Source organism: Nelumbo nucifera, chromosome 6, assembly GCF_055504915.1.
Source record: "Nelumbo nucifera cultivar China Antique chromosome 6, China Antique-T2T, whole genome shotgun sequence".
NCBI classification, from domain to species: Eukaryota; Viridiplantae; Streptophyta; class Magnoliopsida; order Proteales; family Nelumbonaceae; genus Nelumbo; species Nelumbo nucifera.
The window spans coordinates 59,543,377-59,567,679 of record NC_142654.1 but is presented as its reverse complement, the minus strand read 5'-3'; the positions used below and the strand labels follow the sequence as shown (position 1 = coordinate 59,567,679).

General features: G+C 37.9%; 1 protein-coding gene across 1 annotated transcript; it reads left to right on the top strand.

Annotated features, from left to right (window-relative positions):
- Positions 1-13,335: 13,335 nt before the first annotated feature.
- On the top strand, positions 13,336-24,101 carry LOC104604224 (S-adenosyl-L-methionine-dependent methyltransferases superfamily protein). Its single transcript, XM_010268493.3, has 7 exons — positions 13,336-13,508; positions 13,720-13,930; positions 14,282-14,361; positions 15,084-15,144; positions 15,278-15,393; positions 23,050-23,182; positions 23,670-24,101. The coding sequence occupies exons 1-7, from the start codon at positions 13,418-13,420 to the stop codon at positions 23,947-23,949; spliced, it is 972 nt and encodes a 323-aa protein (XP_010266795.1). The 5' UTR covers positions 13,336-13,417; the 3' UTR covers positions 23,950-24,101.
- Positions 24,102-24,303: the final 202 nt, after the last annotated feature.

Below are 24,303 nucleotides of genomic sequence, written 5' to 3'. Positions count from 1 at the left end.
TAATAAAGAGTATATTTAAGTCCAGTGGAGTCAGCTCACAAGTTATATTTAAGTCTATCTATTTTACCAAAAAAATATTTTAAATCTATTTGAAAAACTCAAGGCATGTTTAAGTCAATTAATGAAAAGGAAGAGTATGTTTAAGTCTTATACCGTTTTCTTTGTTTCCTCTGATATATATTGAAATTGAAAAATAAGGAAAACCATTGAATAAGTGTATCTTAGCCTCGTTAGGTTTTTCACACAAATCTAAAGCAACAACCGTGTGATGCTAATATATGAGGGGTTGTGACTATGAATGGAAGAGAAGAAAGGTGTGCAAAACCAAGAGTGCTAAAGAGCTAGACTTATCGAATACTGACCGAAAGGCTGAGTTCACTATGAATGTGTAGGCTCGAGTTGGATTTTACTCGGGTTGGAGATTGAACTCCTATATTTAGGCATGGTTTGTTTCAAATGCAAACGTGTTGATGTTGAAATTCACTCCAAGAATAGCGTACCCTAATTGTTACCTAATATCTATAAAACTTGATTAGACTAGCTCAACTTGGTTAGCAATTAAGCTTATATGTTTAGCTTGAGTTTGGCTTCAAGCTTGATTTAGACCAAACTAAATCAAACTTTTTATGAGCTCAAATGGCTTGTGAATAGTTTGGTCCATGTTCACCTCTATTCTTGCCCCAAATCATGCTCTTGTCTTTAAGGTCTCATTTGTTTTTTGGTAAATATAGGGAGGTAAGTTAGTTAGTCAATGCCAAGTTATCCACATTCAAGGTTTAAAGTATTGATACAATACTCCCATGAGTCGTGTGTATCAGCATGATGTGCTTTTGTATTGGGCCATATCACACCAAATTGGTGGATATGGTCCCATACGCACCAATATAGAGTTTGACAAAACTGTGTATTGACCTCTTTTGGATTACTCGTGCATTTGCACGTAGAAATTTTAATTACAATAATAATAATAATAATACTAATAATAATAATAATTATTATTATTAGTATTATTATTATTATTATTATTAAATTTTGTATTTAATTTCTGGCATAAATAAAAATAATCTTTACTTTAACAATTATTTTTATTTAATACGATGAATATACAACATTATAAATGTTCCCCAATGTTTTTGAAAAACTTTTGTACTTTTTCATTTTGGAAAGGGTGATTGGTTAAAGGAAGCTCTGTCAGAACATGATCGTTTGTTCACCTGTCGAAGCCTGTTTTCCACCGATGCCGGCTTTCTATCCCTCAACAGCTGGTGAGTCCATTTCCCTTATAGAAATGTCTTCAGGTCCTTTTGAGGGTAGGTCTTTGAATTTCTAATGGGTGAGAGGGGAAGCCTCGTCAAGGGATTAGGAGGGTTCTTAGGCCGAGACCTCAACGTCTCAACTAAAGGCGGAGGTGGACACCCAAGAGGTGGAAACCCCATTCGGTCATTCCGAGTTGAATGGCAAGTGTATAGTAGAGTTGTATAGTGCATACCAAATACCTAGCGAGTTCGACTATGTCCAGCTCGACCCAGATCACTTTCCATGGAGTCACAACCGAGATGAGATCTACGTTTTTGAGACGTTGGTCGCTGGCCTCCTTTTTCCCTTGCACCCTTTTATCCTCCTGGTGCTTTCATTATATGGTGTTTCTCTAAGTCAGCTCCACCCCAATGCAATTCAGACACTTGTAGGATTGTCTCCCTGTGTCATCACCTAAACTTCCCTTTAGATATATACATTTTCTCCAGGTTGTGTACTATGAAGAAGGTTCCCCTCGTGCCCTATTGCTTTTACCTGCCCTTCAATCGCAGTTACAAGCTGCTGCTCAACTTTCCCTCTAAGATCAAAGATTGGAAGAACAAATACTTCTTCCTTTCTCATAGGGCCGGCTAGAACATGGATATCGTATGGTAGAGAGATTGCTAGAAGGTCAGCGTAGAGTTCGATGAGGATCTGCAACTTGAAGTTCAACACCTCATGCGTCAGCAATTTCAAGTAGATAAGTTCTTAGCCGAGCATATGCTTATCCGGGCCGGCCTAAGCCATGTAGGTAGGTTGGCCAATATGTCTTTTGCATTTTGCTTTATAATTTAATTTTAGCTCGGATAATGTTTCTTTTGCCTTGTTTAGATATGGCGACTATGTAGTCACTTTGGCAGCAATAAAGAAGAAGACATCCAAGAAGAAGAGGAGGGCCGAACGCACATCGATGGAGGAGGGTACCTCAACCAGTGCCGAGGTGAGGTTAGTGGCCTTCACTCTTGATGTCGTCAACCTCGAGGGAGGTGGCGACCCCATGAACACTAAATAGGTCTCCACGGATCCTATTGCCTCCTTGTTCTAACTCAGCCAAAAGGAGCATCTTGTCGGTCCCTACACCTCGGACATACCCCGTTTTCATTCCTAACGTCAATGTCTCTGTACTTGACCGCCTTACTAACCCCCTGGTAGCTCTTCGGATGGGGAGAGGTATGCTCCTTCCAGAAGATGTGCAGTACTATAGTGGTATGAACCCTTTTGAGGTCAGCGCTAGGATGACTCAATGCATCCTCAATGTTCGTCTTTTTGCTTTTTGAAGCTTATGTTCTCTTGTCCTACTATCTTTGTACTAACTATTCTTTTTCTTTTCTAGTAGGCAAACACTATGGGTCAAGTGCTATTGGACCAGGTTACCTTAGCTTGGAGGGAGAGACGCAAAATGCAAGCTAGTATAGACGCCTTGCAGACTCAGATGCAAGGAATTCAGCTCAGTGCTGAAAGAGGATCGCCAACGTTTTATCAGGTTAAGTGCCAACATGCAGTGCAAGCTAGAGGAGGCCAAGGAGACCTTTGCTACCCTGGATCGCCAGTTGGAGGAATGGTAGATGAAGTATACTGAAGACATCAGCGGGTTGAGGTTGCTAGTGTTGAGCGTTTCCATTTGTCGCCTGAATACGCCCATGAGCAAGTTGTTAACGTTGTTCCTGCTATGAAGAGGGATTTCAAACTTTGTCGCCGCTACCTCAAAACCTTACACCCTAACTTTGACTTCAGCAGTCCATCTGTTAAAGACGTGTCAAACAAGCTAGCGGTGCAGGTCAACAAGGAGCCTTTGACTCCTAATGAGGAAGAGGGTGAGGATGGTGAAGAAGAGGGCAACGAGGCAGACGATGTTGATGATGAGTTGTAGGGTGGCAATGATGAATAGGTCGATCGAGCTGTCAGAAGTTTGTTCTTCAGTTGATGTTTCTGTGAACCTACGTGCTCTTGTTAAATATTCCTTGGAGCCTGTGTGCTCCTATATTATGAACTTGTTTCTTGGAGAGTTTTTTTTATGTACCTATTCCACAATCTTAATGTAGCTCATTTCAGTATATGCTATCTATCTCTTTGTATTTTTCAATTTTGTTGAGATATTATGTTGTATGAACTATCTTTGGCTGACATGTGCCTATAGAAGTGATTCGACTTAGGGACTTTAGAGCCGAAGAGACAATTTTGGATTCCCCTTAAGTTTTGTTTAGCCGAGCTACAGGGAGGTCAGTTCGGGTGCCTTAGTGCTGAAAGCGATTTGGCATCCTCTAGGTTCCATTTAGTCGAGCTGCTGGAAGGTCGGCCCGGGTGCTTTAGTGTTGAAAGCGGTTTGGCATCCCTTAAATCTCATTTAGCCGAGCTTCTGGGAGGTCGGCCTAGGTGCCTTAATGCTGAAAGCAACTTGGCATCCCTTAAGTCTCATTTAGCTAAGCTGATGGGAGGTCGGCTTGGGTTGCTAGAATGAATAGCTTTACTTTCATACTTAGTAAAATTTCATAATATTGTAGACATAGCTTGGAACTTCTGAACTCTTTCACAAATAAAATCTTCTCAGATTTTCTATATTCCACGCACAAGGTACTAGCTTCCCTTCCAGTGTTTCGAGCTCATATGCATTTTCACCGATTACTTTAGTGTTTCGAGCTCATATGCATTTTCACCGATTACTTTGAAGACTCTATAAGGGTTTTCCCAATTTGAACATAGATTTCCTACACCCGGCTCAAGTACCATAACCTTCCTGAGTACTAGGTCGCCAACTCTAAATTGGCATCTCTTAACTCAGGCATTAATAGTACCGAGCCACTCGCTATTGGTATGTTGTGGTCCGAATGTGCGCCAAATCGCGAACCTTTTCTACCAAGTCAAGATTAGCCCATAGGTCATCCTCATTGGTTTCCTCATCGTATGTCTCAAAACATAAGGTTGGTACTTCAATTTTAGTTGGGATTACAACTTCAATTCCATATGTCAAGTTAAAAGGTGTTTCACCGGTTGTCATCTTAATAATCGTTTGGTAGGCCCATAGGACACTAGGCAACTCATCCACCCACAAACCTGTAGCTCAGGAGAGCCGAGCTTTAAGACCAAGGAGTATCACCCTATTTGTTACTTCGGTCTGGCCGTTATCTTGGGGATGAGTGACCGAGGTAAAGTTTTGTTATATGTCCATCTCCGCACACTAGTTTTGGAACTTGATGTCTTCAAATTGCTTACCGTTCTCTGAGATTAGTACTTTAGGTAGTCCGAATCTACAAATGATGTTTCAAAAAAAAATTATGCACGTTCTGAGCTCTAATTGATACCAATAGCTCGGTCTCTACCTTATTTCATGAAATAATCAATAGCTATGACTAAAAGCTTCCTCTGCCCGGTCGCTGGTGGAAAGGGGCCAAGTATGTCGATCCCCCATTGTGCAAAAGGCCATGGGCTTGGAAGATATTTTAGGTCAGCTATTGGTTGATGTAGGATGTTGGCGTGCCACTGACATTTATTGCACATCTGCACTAGTTCAATTGCATCCGCTTTCAGTGTAGGCCAATAGTAGCCTTATCGTAGAATCTTTTGGGTGAGCACCCTGCCTCCCAAGTGTCCTCCACAGAGACCTTTATAAATCTCCCGCAGCACTTGGTCCGCTTCAGCTCAGCGTAAGCAGTGCAGGTAGGGGAGCATGAACGATCTTCTGTACAACTGTTTGCCTACGATTACGTAGCGAGCTGCCTATCGCTCTACCCTCTGGGCCACATTATGCTCTTTTGGTAGGGTCCCATGGCGCAAATAGTCAATGAGTGGATCCATTCAACTCAACTCTGTCGTCAACACAGGGACGACCTCTTCTGCCACCCTTTTTATGGTTGGGTGTGGCATGTCTTCTATGTAGAATGTCATTTTCGTAGAGTCGATCACGCTAGCCAGTTTTGAGAGTGTGTTGGCTTCCATGTTTTTTGACCTTAGAATCTGCTGGATGTGTCAAGAGTGGAAGTTGGGCAGGTGCTCCCTTACTTTGGACAGGTGGGCCAACATAGCGGGATTCCTGGCCTTGTACTGTCCATTCACTTGGTTGACTACCAGTTTCCAGTCGCTGCACACTACAAGATGCTTGGCCCCGACTTCCTTCGCCAATGATAGCCTGGCTATAAGTGCCCCATATTCAGCTTCATTGTTTGAAGCTCGGAATGCAAACCAAAGGGCATACTCCAACTTTACCTCATTTGGCCCGTAGAGGATTAGTCCAGCCCCGCTTCCACACTGGTTGGATGAGTCGTCCACATGGAGAATCTAGGGTTCCTCAATCCAGACTAGGCATTCTCATGTTGGGGCGGGTGCCGCACTGGTCAATGCCTCCAAAGTGGTTACTAGCTTGAAAACTTTACGGGTCAATGAGCTAAAGGTACACTTGGCAACGAAATCTGCCAGGACCTGCACTTTGATTGCTAGTCACAGCTCAAACTGGAATGTGTATTCACTAAGTTCGATTGCCTATTTCGTAAGTCTCCCTGAGACCTTCGGATTTTAGAGGATTTGCCTCAGAGGTTAGTCGGTCAAGACTACTATAGTGTGGGCTTGAAAGTAAGGTTTTAGCTTTTGGGCTATTAGCATTAATGTAAATGCCAATTTTTTGATGTTTGGGTACTTAGTCTCAATAGCGTGCAACACTTTACTTACATAATATACTGGACGTTGTACATTTTCTACTTCCCTAATAAGGACCGAGCTGACTACCTCATCACTCGTAGGGAGATAGAGCATAATTTCATCTCTGGGCTTGTGTTTGGTCAACAAAGGTGGCGAACTTAAATACTGTTTTAGCTCGTCAAAAGTGAGATGGCACTCTTTGGTCCATTCAAAATCTTGTTTCTTTTTTGTATCCTAAAAATGGGAGACACTGCCCAGCCAACTTAGACATAAATCAGTTTAGGGCGGCTATTTGGCCAATTAACTTTTGTACTTCTTTGACTGACTTGGGAGGTCACATGTCTAAGACTGCCTGGATTTTTTTCGGGTTGGCTTCAATGCCACGTCGACTTTGTATCCAAGGAACTTACCTAACGTGACACCAAAGATGCACTTGTTTGGGTTAAGTTTCATGTTGTACTTTCTTAAGACGTTAAAAATGTAGTTTAGGTCGGCAATTAGAGAACTTGAAAACTCAGTTTTTACAACCATGTCGTCTATATAACACTCAACATTATTTCCAATTAAGTTTTCAAAAACATTATTTACAAGACACTAGAAGGTCACCCTAGTGTTTTTTAGGCCAAAGGGCATGACTTTGTAACAGTACAAGCCCATCTCAATTACAAACATGATTTTTTCTTTATCGGTTGGGTCCATTAAAATTTGGTTGTAGCCGGAGTATATATCCATGAAACTCAATAGCTCGAACCCTGACGTCACGTTTATCTTTTGGGCAGGCTTTGTTAAGGTCTATGTAGTTGACGCACATGCGCCGCTTGCCATTGGCTTTTTTCACAAGTACTGGATTTGCAATCCAGCTTGGATATTGGACCTCTCTAACGAAGTTTATTGTAAGTAGCTTCCCTACTTCCTCGTCTACTATCTTCCATCTTTCTAGGGTGAGGTTCCTTTTCCTCTATCGGACTGGTCTGACTGAGGGGTCAACATTTAACTTATGAGTTATTATGGAGGGGTCTACGATAGACATTTTTGCTACTAACCAGGCAAAAACATCTAGATTATCAAGTAAAAAACTTACCAGATTGGAGTGCACTAGTTCGGTGAGGCAAGATCCTACCTGTACCGTCTTCTCTAGCTCGACCTCTGAGATTGGCACCAGGACAGTATCTTCCATAGGTTGAGCTCGCTCGTCGATGTTCTCTGGGGGCGGCTCTAAGTCAACGTCGATGGCTATTTTTCGCTTAGCCTTTAATGCTGTCACGTAGCATTTCCAAGATTCAAGTTGGTCACCTCGCATAACTCTGATGCCTCCAGTCGAAGAAAATTTCACCGCCAGGTGGTAGGTTGACACTACTGCTCGGAGGACATGTAGGATAGGTCGGCCCAAGATGGCATTATATGGTGAGGGGGTTGTGACCATAAGGAAGTCGTGATCAAACTAGACCGAGTTGGGGGCCGAGCTTGATACAATTGGTACCCTCACCCGGCCAAGGGATTGGACTACTTCTATGCTGAAGCTAATCAAGGGTACATCGGCTGGCTGTAGGTCCTTTTTAATGAGCTCCATCCGCTCGAATGCTTTCTAGAAGATGATGTCAGCCAAGCCCCCTGAGTCGACCAGAATTATTTTTACTTTGAAGTCATTTATTGCTAACTTCACTACCAAGGCGTCATTGTGTAGGTACTGTATGCTGTGAATGTCATCTTTAGTGAAGTAGATTACTTCTTCTCTATGAGGGTGCTTCGGTAGGTTATCACTGTCATGTTCGAGGTCTCGGACTAAGCTTCTACCTACTAAAGTTGTACACCCTGCTACAATCGACCCTCCTGTGATAATGTAAATGACCCCACGGACGGACCGCTCTGCTAGTTGTTGATCTCGGGGAGGTTGGTCTCTTTCCTGCTCCCTGCTTGTTTGAGGTGCCACCCTGTAGTGCTCGGCAAGTCGTCTAGTTTCTTCCCTTTGATGAACTGTCTTAGGTACCCACGACGAATCAACTCTTTGATCTCATCCTTTTGGTTTCTATAGTTTTCAATGTTGTGACCCATGTCACCGTGGATATGATAATATTTATTTGGGTTCCTATTTGTTGGGTTGCCCTTCATCCTAGGTGGCCATTTTACATATTCAACCATTTTAATATACATTAAAATTTTGCCCCTTTTGCATTTAGGGTGGTATAGTTTCTATTTTGTACAGGTGGGGTTCTATATCATCGGCATGATCCTGAACTTCGGTGTGGAGACTTGCTCTTTCTTCTTGTCAACTTGCTTCGCTTGTTGTAGGGTGACCAACTTCTCTTTGGCAAATTACTCCTTCGTTGTTGTTTACTGCTTCCTGCTTCTTCTTCTGCTCACTTCCTTTTCCTAGACAGCTCTAACCAAGATCCTAGTGCTTCTGCCGCCTTAGTGAACTTGTTTGCTTTAGCGAGGAACTTCTCCATAGAAGTTGAAGGGTTCAAGTCAATCTCCTAGCGTAAGTCAGGGTGGTGGACACCGTTCACTGCTGCTGTGAGCTATACCACCAGGTTGAGGTTAGGGATTTGGAGATGTTCCTGGTTGAATCTTTGATGTACTTGTGGAGTGTCTCGTTTGGTCATTGTACGACATTAGGTAGGTTGCAGATTTAGGACACCTTTTACTGGTGGCGAAGTGAGTGATAAATAGATGGGCGAACTAATCCTAACTTTTTATGGAGTCGGGGGGATAATTCTGAGTACCACAACCGAGCTATATATGTTTCGGAGAGTTGTTGGGAAAGCCATGCACAAGCTTGCATCGTTGGCCCTGTGCAGTTGCATTAAGGCTTGGAAATTGTCAACATGGTCCACAGGGTTTGTTGTTCCGTTGTAGGATTCGAGGCTGGGGGGCCTGAAGTCTTTAGGTTACGGAGCTGAGTATCTCGAGGGCTAGTGTCGAAGTGTTAGATATTGGCCGCCCAGACGAGTTACCTACCTGGATAGCTTCCTTATTTCCGTTTCTTTTGTCCATTTCACTCACAGACGAAGCGAGTTGACTCTTCTTCGAGGTGCGGTGAGCACATCTGTGGTGCCTCCTTTTGGACCCCTTGAATGAACTGGCGGCTTCAATTCTGATGGGGGTAGTAGCTCGGCTTTCCACCGACGGCTAGTTCAAGTTTTGGTTAGGAACCTAGTTGGGAACCTAGTTAGGAACCCGAATAGGAGTCGGGTTAGGATTCAGCTCGGCATTCTGACATTGTTGTGGTCATTGCTATTGTGTTTGCTGGTTTTGTTGTTGAATCTACTACTGTTGTTGCTATTGTTGGCCCCTATTATGGTGACAAACTTATCAAACCAGGCCCTTATTTGATTGCTCATCTTTCAGACACATTGCACCAAGTCATAGAACTGGCATGCATTAACTCCAACAGGAGCCACAGAGGGCTCGACCACAGGAGGAGGCACGCTCACCTAAGGTGGTGGAAAGGTTGGGTTCAGAGTGGGAGGGACGCTTGGTGGAGTCAAAGGTATGCTAGTTTGTCCAATTGTTACTGAAGGAACTTTTGGGATTAGTCCGAGTTGGTCGTGTCCTCCAGTAACCTGATTGTTGTTATTGTTGTTGGTTGCTTGCTTGCTTGAAAAAGCCATGGATTCTGTTAAAGAGTGTTGAGAGTTGAGAACTTAGCATTTTATAGCATATTCCCACAGACGGCGCCAATTGATGGTGTGTGGTCTAACGAATCTCACTTGGCAAGTGACTCGGACGCCGAGATGGAAGTTTCCTTTGTCAGTGGCCAAGCTAGATGGTTCTGCAAGAGAGAAAGTTAGAGTGCATAGGCTGCTTTTACTCGGGGTGGGCACTCTGATGATTAAGTCAGCGAAGAGTTCTTTGAGAGACTTAGAAGTTTAGAGAATGAAAGAGCTTTTGTAACGGGTCCTAAACTCTCGTAGAGCCATTTCTGCTAAGTTGGGAGAGAGCAATGACGTCGGTTATGTAATCTGCGCAAAGGGCTAAGGTCCGTTCGATTGACTTTGATGCGCATGATACAGGTAGGCCGGCCTAACGGTCGACTCATTAATATATGGAGAACTCGGTCTGGCAACGGATCTATGTGACAAGTCAGCAAGCATACCTTGTAGGTCGCCGATAGTACCTTTCTTGGCTTAGTCAGTCCCTAAGGTAGGTCACTCCTTGCTTAGAGGTCCTTTAGGTTGACTAGACTGAGGTACCTTAGGTCGGCCCTAGCAAGGTGCTACTAGCCAACTTGCCGAGGTGATCTGCGTCGAGGTGTCACTTGGAAGCCACGCATCGTGATCTAATTTAGAGGACCAAATTACCCCTCATCAAAGATCACTCACAATTCATCCAAATTCATTTTGTGAAGGCAGAGTAGATTAGGCTAGGGGTGAGCAAAAAAAACTAAAAAACTGAATTGACCGAAAAACTGACCGAAATCAAACCGATCGGTTCGGTTTCGATTAACCGATATAGAAAACCAATAGTTAACTGAACCGACCAGTATACATATATTTCTATATATTATATATATTTATGTATATTATATATATTTTATGTTTATATATATTATAAATTAATAAATATGTATTATATATAAATATATATATTTATAATATATGATATATTATTTATTATTTTATATATATTTATAATTTTTATAATATATATTGTAAAAATTAAAAAACCAAAAAACTAACGAACCAAACCGACAGTTAATCGATTGACTTCGATTTAATTTCGATTACCGATTTTCCAAAAAATGATAATACCGATTCGGTTAAAAAAAACCTACGGTTTGGTTAACCGAACTGTAGCTAGATGTGCTTGAAGCACTTGTGATTGTTCAATACTAATTTGAGTGCGTAGGGTTTCAAACTGTCTGAGTATTTCCTTGGAAAATTCAAGCACAAAGTATTTCCTTTAATCAACGTGTGGTTAAGACTGTCCTCACGAAAACTGCATAAAAAACAAACACAAATTAGACAATCAGCATCGCCGTGACTCTCACTAATGGAGACAAAAATTGGTGGGCGGTTTCACTCCTGAGGGAGGTTCTGTTTGTTTGCAGAGCTAATTGAATCAAATACAAATTTTGCACCACTTTAGTTTTGCATCATTTGTTTGTAATTATGATTTATAGTTCGCCTCCAACTGTGACAAAAGTCTCTTCACTAAAAAGGTGGGTGGTGGGTTTAGGATTGTTCATCATTGCTTTGGTTCAATATTAATTCTTGAGGAAGAAGATACTGAATAGTGTCTTATTTCATAGGGTAATTTTGATATTTTAAAAGTTTTAAGTCACACATGTCATTATGTGATAGAGATAATTGATACCGCTAATGACATGGACTAAGATGACATGTTTTGAAGTTCAGGGACCAAAGTAAGACTAGGCATAAAGTACAAGGTACTAATATGCAATTTTGCATAAATTCATTCAAATAAATTAAACAATTGATCACTTTTACCCATAAATTTCATTATTAGAAAGAGTAATTTTGTCCAACGATATTTTATTAACTTCCCCAAATGGAAAAATTACTTACTCACCTAAGAGATGGGTACCATTTACTTGAGTAAATGACCCATGAGAAAATCTTTTATTGTATGGCCTACAATTTTCAATTTGCAAATGCAAGTAAGCTGATGTTGACCATCTTACCTCCCTCTATTTACCAAAAAACAAATGAAGCCTTTGGAGACAAGAGCATGATTTGGAGCAAGAATAGGGGTGGATGCAAATCAAACTATTCACAAGCAAGCCTAATATATAGGCTCAATTGCTAATCGAACTGAGCTCAAATAGTATATATATATAAAGATTAAAATATTGGTATTTGGTATCATATCAGACAACTTGAATATGGATATGGATACAAATGCGCTTTGGAAACGTATGAATACAAACGAAAAATGTGAGAACACGTGTTATGTTGTATAAATACATACAAATTCCATAAATACATTAATAACACCAAATTTAAGGTTAAAATAGATAAATAGTTTATAAGTACATAAAAAATGTATATTTTAATGTTATATATGAAAAAAATTACAATTAATATGACAAGATAAATTGATATCATGCAATTTTATAATAATGCATCAATCAAGAGTCCAATAAACATATTATATAGTCTTTTACAAATCAATACATGTACAAAGCCATTATTTTGTTATTTTCTATTTAAGTCGAGGCACAAAGCATATAAAAATATTATATAACTTTTTGGTTTTGTATGTATAACTTTTTATTTTTCATATGAAGCTTTGTTCAATATCAAACTTGAGCCAAGTTGAGCTTGAACATATGAGCTTTTGTATCAAGCCGAATTTGAGCAAGTATTTTTAACCCAAATTGAGATTGAGCCTAGGGCTATAAACAGATTGGATTCAGATCAAACAAGGTATATATTCATCCACATCCTATAAAACCTCTATATCCACATCCACATCCGATTATCATGTTGGATTTCAGATTGGATTCTGTTCTAATCCACAATCATCTTATTGTGTTTAAAATAATCAAAAAATAAAAAAAGCTTAAGAGAAAAACTAATTATAACTTATATATGTAAGGTAAATGTAATAAAATATAAAATATTTAACTTATTAATTATAAACTTTATATAATTTTTTATCAAACTCAAATTTTAATCGGATCATAGGGTTAAATCTGCATTAATTGAATGCGAGTTCTAACATCCAAATCCAAGATAATTGAACAATTTGGATATGGGACTTTTAGAGTCCATTGATAATTCTACTTAACCCAATTTGAGCCCTATTTTCTACTATTCCAAGCTCAAATAGTCTAATACCCAGCTTGGCTGAACACATATATGCCTTGCCCTTGGGCAAGAAGCCAGGAAACGAGAATGCGTATATGCCCCGCCTTCCAATATTGCGTAGGGACTAAGGGCCAAACCAAAAATGTCATTTTTGAACTCTCCACACGTGATCAAAAGGAAAAACTGCCAATAACCCGAAAATGAGAGGTGTTTTTTTAGATAAACATTTATCTAAAAATGCTACTTCAAACGTTTTTGCTCTTTCTATTTCATTGGACGTTCTATAGGCATTTTAAGTAATACCCCATAAAGTTGCTTTTCACCTCTAATAAAGTATGGGTTTGACTTGTGGGAATTTATTCGCTAAACATTTGTACTTGATTTATTTACAAAACCAAAAAAATGAAATAATGAACTTATTTATTAACACTTAGGTGTTAATACCTATCTTTCAGTGAATAAATACCTATCTTTCAGGAGAAGGACTAAAATGAACATTCTCACAACAGTAGGCACACATAAATCAAGGCCTCTGCTTTTGCAATTCTCTATGTATAAAGTGGCAGCATTTATTCAACGCCCACGATTATGTGGCGCTGATGTGGTGGCGTTTTCTCATAAACACCAACCAAAGATATAAAAAAACGGAACCAAAGGAAAGTTGAAGGGAATGCTTTGTGCTTACGGTTCTTATAGAGAAGGCTGGATCTGGAAGGAAGATGGAAGAAACAAATACAGTTAAGGCATCGTCTCTAAGGTGGGAAATTCTTCGACGGGCTTTTGCTGGACGACGTTCTCCCCATCTACCAGGTCCCGCTCCCCCCTCCATCTCGTTGTTTTTATGGCCGTCGATTGGATCCTTCATTCTTGCTTTTTTTTTTCCTCTCTATTTTTCTATTGTAATAATAATGAATGATTGAATTCTACTGGTTTATATGTTAAATCCTTGCGTTATCCTCTTATACAATATTGAAGTGAATTTCTGTTATTTCTTTGTTTATTTTTATTTTATTTTTGATAGAGAAGCAATGTCAAATCGGCATAAAACGTATTTCTAGGAAGGCGGCTCAAGGGTTTAACTTGATCCCATGCCGTCCCATCAACGAAGATGGTTATGAAGAGGGGGAGTTGGGTTCTTCTTCCTTGTCGAAACTGAACCAATTGATCGGTCCTAGAGATGCTTGTATGCGCTACACTCTACCCTTGTGCAATGCTCCCTCACTTGTTATGATGTGAGTTCTGTACTTATACAATTCCCTCAGTTTACGTGGTTCTCATTTTGTAACACCAATACTTAGAAAATTTAAAGGGTTTTCAGGAACGAAAGTATAGAGTTGTCTAGACTGTGTTTAATTGGAATTTCCTATGTTTGTGTGTCTTTGGGTGTTTAAAGAAGACACACAACTGTGATTCAGAAGCTAATGGAGGTTGTTTATTCTCTTTCTGAGCTTCTTTACTCAGATTTGATGTAGACATGCTTGCCTTTCAATTTAACAATGTGGTATAATTCTCGTAATTTGAAGTGAGCAACTGAGCATGTTTTAGGTGTGATGGTGTTAACTATGCTTGGAATTTTGGTGCAGTCAAAGGGTAGAGAACTGCGTTGATCTGAATGAGTTTGAGATCTCTAACAGATTTGACATTGACAACACAGGGCTTGTTTGTAAGTTTTCTCCGACCTGATAGATATGATATTTATGGTCTCTTGCATTTCAAAATATCTAAATTCTAATTTGTAGATCCATTTTTGTTTTGCTTCTATGGTTTTGGGATCATTGTAGCAATACTCTGAATGCGTTTTAGATGGTCAAAGACTCAGAATGTGAAGGCGATAATGATGAGAATCATATAGACAGTAGAAGAGCCTGTTTTTTATTTTATTTATTTATTTTTGTGTAAACACAGTTGACTTCGATTGTTCGTTAAATCTATTTTGGTTACAATATTTTCTGTGAACAAAATTGTGAGCTTGAAAATTATTTATTTCTGATGGTGTTAATTGATCAAAGAGTTTTTGTTTTTTTTTTCCATTATATGATTAAATTTGTGTAGATGTTCTGTGGATCCATTTATCTACTCACTGTTTCATTTTTAGGTCTAAATTAAGCATAAAATGAGTGAACTAGGACTAGTAGAGCATTGCTGCTTTGCTCTTTAGGAAGCAATTTTAAGCTTGAACACATCCATTAATTCTTTGGTTATCCATATTTTGTTTAATGTTCTTGAGTTAAGCACATGCTTTATTAATGATGGAAAAAAAGCTTTATTCATGTGCTTATTAGTCTTTCTTATTTTGCTACTTTTTACTTAAGAATCTTGCCTATTTTTAAATATTGTACAATCAAATCCTTCCTAGTATACTAATAAATTTACATGTTTGTACAGGTCATTGGCCATCAGAAAATGTTCTTGCTTATTTTTGCTTGTCTCATGCAGATATCTTCAGGTTTTTAAAAATTTTGGTATATTTGATTCTTGAGAAAATTTGATTTTGTTTTTTTGCATTGTTAATAGATGCCAGAATCTCTATGTATTCAACTCACTGTGATTGTTCCTTTGTTCCTTTTAAATTCATTAAGGTCCAAGAAGATATTGGAGCTAGGATCAGGTTATGGATTGGCTGGAATGGTTATTGCAGCAAGCACAGATGCATCAGAAGTTGTAATATCTGATGGGAACCCTCTAGTTATTGATTGTATCCTTTTCTAGAACTGTTAATTTCTGATACTGTAGGACTGTCTACAATCAATGATTTGCTAAACATGGCACAATAATCCAAGCCTCCAAGGAAAAGGCAAATTCTCTCTTAGGTGAAAATAGCCACCCAATTTCTGAATTTACCTTCCTGTTTTGCATTTTTTTCTGGACATTAAAACAAATATGACTAATTGTTGGGAGCAAAATTATGATGGTTTGCAAAGACTAGGATAGTTCTTATTGGTTTGGTGCTTGGCTTGTTAAACCTAAAACCTCCTTATTCAGAACTATCTGCTGGTGGCATGACCTGCCTGCATTTATTTCATACACAGTACTCTTGTGTTTTTTAACACTCTTCTTGCTGTCTGCCTTCTTGGGTGTTCCAGGTTTCTATTCATAGCAGCCCATTGTTAGTAACAAAAGTTTTTTCTTTTCTTTTCTTTCTTTTTTTTTGTTTCTCTTTTTCATTATTTCACTTTTTTTCTTTTCTATATGTTGTCAGTGGTCAGTGCAATTGATAATGAAGATGTTGGAATAGAAATCTTACTTGATATTGACTAACTATATCTTTGTTGATCTCTATGAATGAGGTCCTTCAAGAAAGGAGCCAAATATAAGATTTGAAAACAGAAAATAGAAATAATTCTTTCTTTCAGTTTTTTTTCTCATTTTCGGCTGGACAGAAATAATTCTTGACTGGAGAGTTGGTGCTAAGAAAGAACCATTCAGTAGGTAGATGAGGGTTGTGCTATAGTTTCTATATTTCCTCTTCCACTGTCTTCATCTCTTCATCTTAGAATATGTTAAGCTGGGGATCTAGGTTTTGCCAATGAAACAGAGGTTTCATGTGGTTAATTTTAATTTAGCACTGTGATATATATATGGGTAAAACTTATTGCAGTAATCTACATTTATTTCATAATTGTCATTGGATTCATCCCTCCATAGTTCACACCGTTGTTTCAGATACTGGTTCAGCTTATGCTACCACTTTGGTCTTTCTCTTTTTTGTTTTCTTGAGTTCTGAAGCAGTTCCCAGTAAATGGTCGTTTGAAGAAAGTGGATGGTTGAAAAACTGTTTCGGTTCCTAGTTTCCAACCATCATTGCTTGCCATCTATTGAAATTCCCAGGAGCCCACTACTTGACCAACTATATTGAAATCATATTTCAAGTGGAACTTTTCAATATCTAATATTGCCCATGCCTGATATATCCTCAGTGAAGAAGATTTGCTGGTCTGTGCACACACACTGGTTATTGGACATTGAATCTTAGTTCACTTTCCCATACAGAAACACTGGATCATCAATCACAGTTAAAAGAATCTTTCATTATTTGAAGGCCATTATCCCCTTTGGCTCACATTGTTAGAGAATCATTGCCATCCAAATTTTCACTTATTGTACTCTGACTGGGTTGTTGCCTTGATCATTGCCACTCACAGATTGGATTTTGCATCCATATGAATGCTACCCTTTTCTTTCTTCTGACCATTGTGCAATCATAATTTCACCTGGTAGATCCTTTAAGTTGCTCAGCTATAGCTTTTGAAATACATTACATATTGGATATTGAGAAAATGAATTCTTTCCAATTTGCCTCTTTTTTGGCAGATGCTGAAATCTAGAATTTATATATTCTGTAATTATTCCACTAAATTGTTCATTTTTCTTCTTTTGGATTATGGAGTGCATCAGTCATCTGTATTTCCATGAGTAAAGAGGCATCTTCATTATGCCTTTTTGATATCTTCATGCCATTTTCCCATCATAATGTCAGTCTTTCAGATCATAATTTGAATCATGTTCAAATATGATCTGGTTAAGCTAGATTGGAAGTTTTGAATACTAAAATGTTGAGCAGCCTATAGTATTGAGTGTTGAGTTTATCCTATTCTAATCCAAGCCTCGTCCCAACTATATGGGGTTGGCTACATCAATCCTGTTTTTCCATTCTGTTCTGTTCAGTGCAATATCCATTGTTAAATTATGAACCTCTAAACTAAATCATTTCTTACTATGTCAAACCATGTCATTTTTGGCCTTCCCCTAGCTCTTCTTGCCCCTTAAATTTGTAAAAGATCACTTCTTATAGGTGCTGGTTGGTGATATCTAAATATCATCTAAAAATGTTGTTAATTAAATTCTGATATCTGAAGGGTTGATATAGTTAAAACCATAGTCGTCAAGGCGACAAGGCGCCCTTGGAGTCTCACCTCGCTTAATTGCCAAGTAGTTTTCTATAGAGTGTTTTGAAAAACTTTTATATTCTTAATTTTTTGAGGTTATAATTATAAAATAGACCTTTTTAAAACTAAAATATTCATTTTGTGTGTTTATATACTAATTTCTTTTTATTATTTTCTTATTTGTTAGGGTTTAATCAACACAAACATTGCTAAATGCTGTATTGAACGCTCAAAGACTTCAAAACCTGAACCAATAAGGAAGAACATAAAATGTTGTCCAATCAACACATTTTCTTCTTTTACTTTACTAATTTGTGTGTTTATATACTAATTTATTCTTCTTCTTATTCTTCCACCTTTTCTTTTCTTCTTTTCCTATAACAGGAATAGGGGTTCAGCCCCTATATTTTTTTGTAATTTTCTTTTCTTTCTTCTTTTTCTTCTCATGAATATGTTGGAATATGTTGGTATTCTATACTTTAACATGAAGTTTATACTTTTCTTATGAAAATTATGGATACTTATTAAGGAAATATGATTATGGAACCTAGTGAACTACCCTAGGATACATGTTTTTACTTTTAAAAAAACCCATTGCCTAGGCGACAAGGCGCCCCCCTGTCACCTAGCCTCGTCTTGGCGCCTTGAAAACTATGGTTAAAACATTACTTAGGCAACCAACTATGCAGGTGGTACAGATATATACATTTAGTGCCCCCTCCCCATATATTGATGCTTGTTTTGTAACTTATTTTGGGTCAATACTAGTATAGATCTATAAATTAGTCTCTTCCTCTTATTTAAAACGTTTCTTCTTTTTCTTGAAAATCAAATGTACTACACTTGTCACATAGAGGGATCCTGCAGCTGATATGAACTCTTCAACAGATATGGAACCCTCAAGATCAGCCATATGTTTGCTCATGCAGTCGGTGTCAACCTTATAACCATCCTACCATTAGAATCCAGTGACTCCTTTTTAGACCCAAACTAACTTGCCACATTGAAGCTTCCTGGGTCATATAGGCTTCTTTGCTAAACAACCCAATTAGCCCCCTTTTATACGTTTATATTAATTGCCTAGGCATCAGCTGACCTTCCCAGGCCAAAATGATAATGATTACCATGTGGCCGCCTTAATTGATTAGATTGAATTTCCATTTACCTGGGTCTAACCTTAATCAAACTCATTGACAGCCACGACCCAACCTTGCTGGCTTGCTCCTAGCCAAAGTCATGCAGAACTTGTCCCCTGTTCCCACAAGCAAGTGAGCTCTTGGATCACTCTTCTTGGTTGTTCACAACTGAGGGATGGAACCCCTATTTATAGGGAAATCCACCTTCAAAGAAGATACATCTAGATACAAGTTCACCTCCTTAAAAGAACCATCTAGAACCTATCCAGAAACTATGCATTCTTCACTTTCTACACACTTTACATGGATATTTACAAATATCAATGTAAAGAATGCCTAGGCTGTTCTAGGCAACTCTAGCACATGAAGAATCTACATGACTCTAGAGTGTTCTATGTTCTAGCCTTCTAGGCCCATTGGGAACACCATAGAACTCTCCACTCTTGGCTAGAATGCTCTAGAAATGCCTAAAAGGATCTAGCCAACCACTTAGGTTGAAAGCAGATAAGACGGATTGTGACACTATGGCCTAGAAGATTTAATTACTGGATATTTTACCATAGAGTCTTGAGTCTTTAGTTTGAGCATTTGAATTTCATCTTTGATCTTTCTATAAAGTTTGCTATTGAGCTCTATTGTTTATGGTTCATCTCTCAATTCCTTGATCATCATTCATGTTGAACTTGAGTGCTTTAAAAGCAAAAGGCACACAAAAAGTGCAAGGGTCGAAATGCACTTGAGGTGCGAGGTGCAAGGCGAGGCACATGCCTTTTTAAAAAAGATGCATAAAATTTTTGAAAATTTAAAAATTAGAAAAAATATAAAAGTTCTAACATATTCAAGAAAATTTCAAAAAAGAGGTTAATTATTAGTTCAATTGGTTAGATTAGAGGCATGGTTTAAAGTATTGATATGCTACTGCGTATCGGCAGTATCGTATCGATACTTAGAAACACACGGAATGCCTTTTTTTTAGTTTTTTTTTTCAAATTTTGGTTTTTAGGAAGCTAAAAATAGTTTTTTTTATTAATAAAAGGTGGGGTTCCGAAACACCTGTAGGGGCGTACTTTTTCAAAAGATACGATACGATACGCCCGATACGGGGCGCATTGTATCGATACTTTAAACCTTGATTAGAGGCAAATGCTTAGTTCATGGCTTCATGAATTTAAGATACGATATGATCATATGACATATGGCAATGAAATCGGCAATCTACAGAAATCAGAATTAAATAATTAAAAGACAAAAACTACAAATAACACGTTCAATATAAGAATTAAAGAATAAGCCAACGAGGACTGAGAATAATAAAGATTAAATAAGATATAAGAAACAAAAATACAAATATGAAATAATTAAAGAAGCTAAAAGACACTTACCTCTCGATATAGGTATCCTCTCCATGACTCAAACATAACACAATCAATATAAAAATTAATCATTTACAGTGAATAAGCAAATAAAGATTGAGATTTGAGAATAATTAGAAATATGGAATTAGTAACTAATTCAAAACATTAATTGCTAAGCCTGAGCCTCAGTATCACAATCTATCCATTAAGCATCAAATATGTCAAAATATAAATTTTCTTTCTAATGTCAAAAAAGAACTTCTTTCATCATTAGTTCATAACAATCACAGAGCACAACCTATATAGAAGTAATACTCTACTGTCTACAAAATCTGAAAATCATATGCCGTTATGTCCATTCATCCATTCTTGATTTTTCTTTCTTCAAGACTTCAACACTGATTCATCCTTGTCATTTTCCTCTTCTTCACTTGGAAAATCTACATCATTTTCATACTCATCAGATTTGTGGTGATTGCCATTCTCTTCTTCTACTTCTTCTATGTCAAGTTCATCTTCATCTTCCAAATGAAATTGGGAACTTAATGTGCTAGGTCTTTTGGCATTGGTTGATTTTGCTCGTAACTTTGAAGTTGAACATCTGGGTCTTGTATATCTTATTGGTCCTTCAACTCAAAAAGCACGACCGACATCTCCCCATGTCAACGAACCACCCTCAAATACCAAATCATTTCCAGCCCTATCCATCTCTCACAATAACCATTCATTGATACCATCTATTATCTTTTAGAGAGATGGGATCGGTGGAACTACATGAATCAAAACTCTCTTTCAACATTTGACAAAAATTGTTATGAACTACTAATGCTGAAAGAAGTTCTTTTTTGACATTAGAAAGAAAATTTATATTTGACATATTTAATGCTTAATAGATAGATTGCGGACTGGGACTCAGGTTTAACACTTAATGTTTTGAATTAGTTACTAATTCTTTATCTTTTATTATTGTCAAATCTCAATCCATATTTGCTTGTTCACTATAAATGATTAATTTTTATATTGATCGTGTTATGTTTGAGCCATGGAGAGGATACCGATACCGAGAGGTAATGCCTTTTAGCTTTAATTATTTTATATTTGTATTCTTGTTTTTTATATCTTATTTAATCTTTATTGTACTCAGTCCTCATTGGTTTATTCTTTAATTCTTTTATATTTATATTGAATGTGTTATTTGTAGTCTTTGCCTTTTAATTATTTAATTCTGATTTCTGTAGATTGCTGAATGCATTGTCATATGTCATATGATCATATCATATCTTAAGAAGCCATGAACTAAGCCTTTACCTCTAATCTAATCAGTTGAACTAATAATTAACTTTTTTTTTTTAATTTCCTGATTTTTTTTAGAATTTTATATGTTTCTTATATATATTTTTTTAATTTTCAAAAATTTTGTGCACCTCACCTTGCGCCTTAGGCGCATTTGGACGTTTGCGCTTCTTGTGTGCGTTATGCTTTTAAAACACTACTTCTCATTGTACAGGGTCTTGTACTTTTGAAACTAATACGATACTTTACCTCTTCAAAAAAAAAAAAAACAAACAAGAAAAGAGGGAGTCATTGCTTATGCAATGCCTATTGGTAAACTTCATCTCACTTCTCTGTCATATTCCTCTGTCAAACCTGGACTCTTTAATGCCCTCATCATTGAGAATGGAGAATGGTTATTTAACTGTAACTTTTGTTGTAATAAATTAATGTTTCAACTTAAATAAAATGTTTCATATAATGTTGAACTATGTTATTGGAGAAAACAGGCCCAATCAGATTGATCAGGCATCTTCTTTATCAAAAAAATCAGGCTCTTTTTCAGATCTCCCTCTCTTTTCTGCCTCATGGAAAAATGATGCCACAATCCATACCCTGCATCAGCTATGGTGCCCTCTGGGTCGACCACATGTTCACTCATCCCAGTGGATAGCAGCCCTAATCTACCTTGCAAATTTAATGAAAACAATATCTGTCCCTTTCAATTAACTGGTTAAGTTCTGATCTTGTTTCAGAGTTTTTTAATTTAGCATATTGTCTGGCACTTGGATCAACATAGAGATTTTTTATGGGTGTGTGTGATTATGAGACATTCTATACTCCCTTGGCCACAACATTCTTTAGATGAAACATTTTATATATCTGCTGCCTGCATTTTTACCAGAAAACCTAGAGATTAAAAGGATCCAAACAGGCACTCAGCAAGACATCTTGTAGCTTATCCATGAAGCTCCAATATTAGGAAGGGACCTTGTCACTTACCACTTGTAAACAAATAATGGCAAGAAAAAATATTCAGCAAAGAACCTCCACTTTGATTTTCTTATTTTTACTTTCTTGAATTATTTATTTTAGTTTATTATTGTATGTGCCATGATTTTTGGGCCTTGATTCACAGAGACCTATGGACACCTGAGTACTTGGCAGTTGTCACCTCTGCCACTTACTAGGGTAACACTGCCACTAATAGTCAAGATTGTCTAGTCTGAGGCACATTTCCTGTGATCTTTGCATATCTAACCATTTGTCAGTTCAAAATTTTCTTTTCAAGATTTGCCATTTCCTGTCTTGCTTCCTGTTGACGGGTTGTGAAAAATGTTGCCTGATAATCAGGCATGTGGTCCATGCCAAACTGGAGCCTTGCTCATTCTCCTTGAATTCTTCTCCAGTTCCAGGGCTATCCCAGGCGTGAGAAAAGCTGAACCTGTCAACTCATCTGCACAAATATTACTTCTTGTCATCATTATCTGTTTTAGAAATTGTTCTATTTACGATAATATGTTTCAATACTATACCTGATCATTCATTGCTCTAGCTCAAGGGCATTCTACTCAATTGTTGACACTTTGAATGGTGTCACTATTAATTAATGACTAAATTTTGGTTAACTGGCTTTGTTGTCCTTGTAGTTTACTATTATGAATTCCAAAATCATGCTTTTGTTTTCACCCTTAACATTCAGATATTCAGCGAAATATAGATGCTAACTCTAGAGCATTTGGTGATACAAAAGTGAAGTCTATGATATTGCACTGGAATCAGGAGCAAGGCTCAAATGTCCCAGACACATTTGATATCATTGTCGCCAGTGACTGGTACTTTTTCTTCCTTATTGGAAGCCTTTCCATGTTATAATTTAAGTGTGCTTCTTTCACCTGTTCATCTCCAAGAGAAAAAGAAAAGCATCATCTAACATGAATGAATGTTCTGCTTTTAGTTACCTATATTTATGATGAACTGCGTTTGATGCAGTTTTTGCATTACATCGTGGTCGATCCATGTGATTAAACCTCTGCATGTACATGTTACCACTATGCAGTGGTAATTCATCCTTATAACTAATAGGTACTTAAGTTCCACTCCACTCCAATCATCTTTGAATTTTAGCTGGTATGAGGATTAGACAGAATTTAATGCCGGTTTCAAGCCTAAATGGTATGAGGATGCAAGATTGCTTACTTCCTGACAAAAGCCATTGGACTGTCATTCTAATCCATGGAACAAGCACACAGGCTGTTCTCTACTTGTTCATGGAAAGCATATGTTCTTTCAATTTCATGATCTAATTTTGTATCTTAACAGCACATTCTTCAAGAAATTCCATGAAGGTCTTGCACGAACCGTCAAATCCCTTCTTAAGCAATCGGCAGATTCTGAAGCCATATTTTTCAGCCCCAAAAGGGGTGACTCGTTGAGCAAATTTCTGGAGAAAGTCAAGGAGATTGGCTTGCAATTCGGCATAACTGAGAACTATGACCAGCAAGTTTGGAAGCTTCATCAGAGATTTTCAGATGGAGATAATTTCTGGCCCAACTACGAAAAGGATCACTGCTACCCACTGCTGGTCAGGATCACATTCTAAGTTGTTTTGGCACCTATTGCATTCTTTTTATCTTCTCTCTTCACAGCACCCACCACCACAACCGAAATAACAACAGAAAAACTAATCTTGCAGTTGCAGATTTTCCTTCTGGCCCACATTAAGTTGGGACATAATTGTGATTGTATATGTATCATCTTGTTGTTTGACTTACTGTAGGGCTATAGATGCATGGGGACCACACTAGTTTCTTCCATTCACGTAACCCACCGATTACAGATACTTTTGGCCGTCGATATACTCATTACGTGGGTGTGTCGATGGGCTCGAGAAACACTTGTTTTTACTTTTTACAGTATCCACCACGACTAGGCCCATACTTCCTACTTTCCTAGT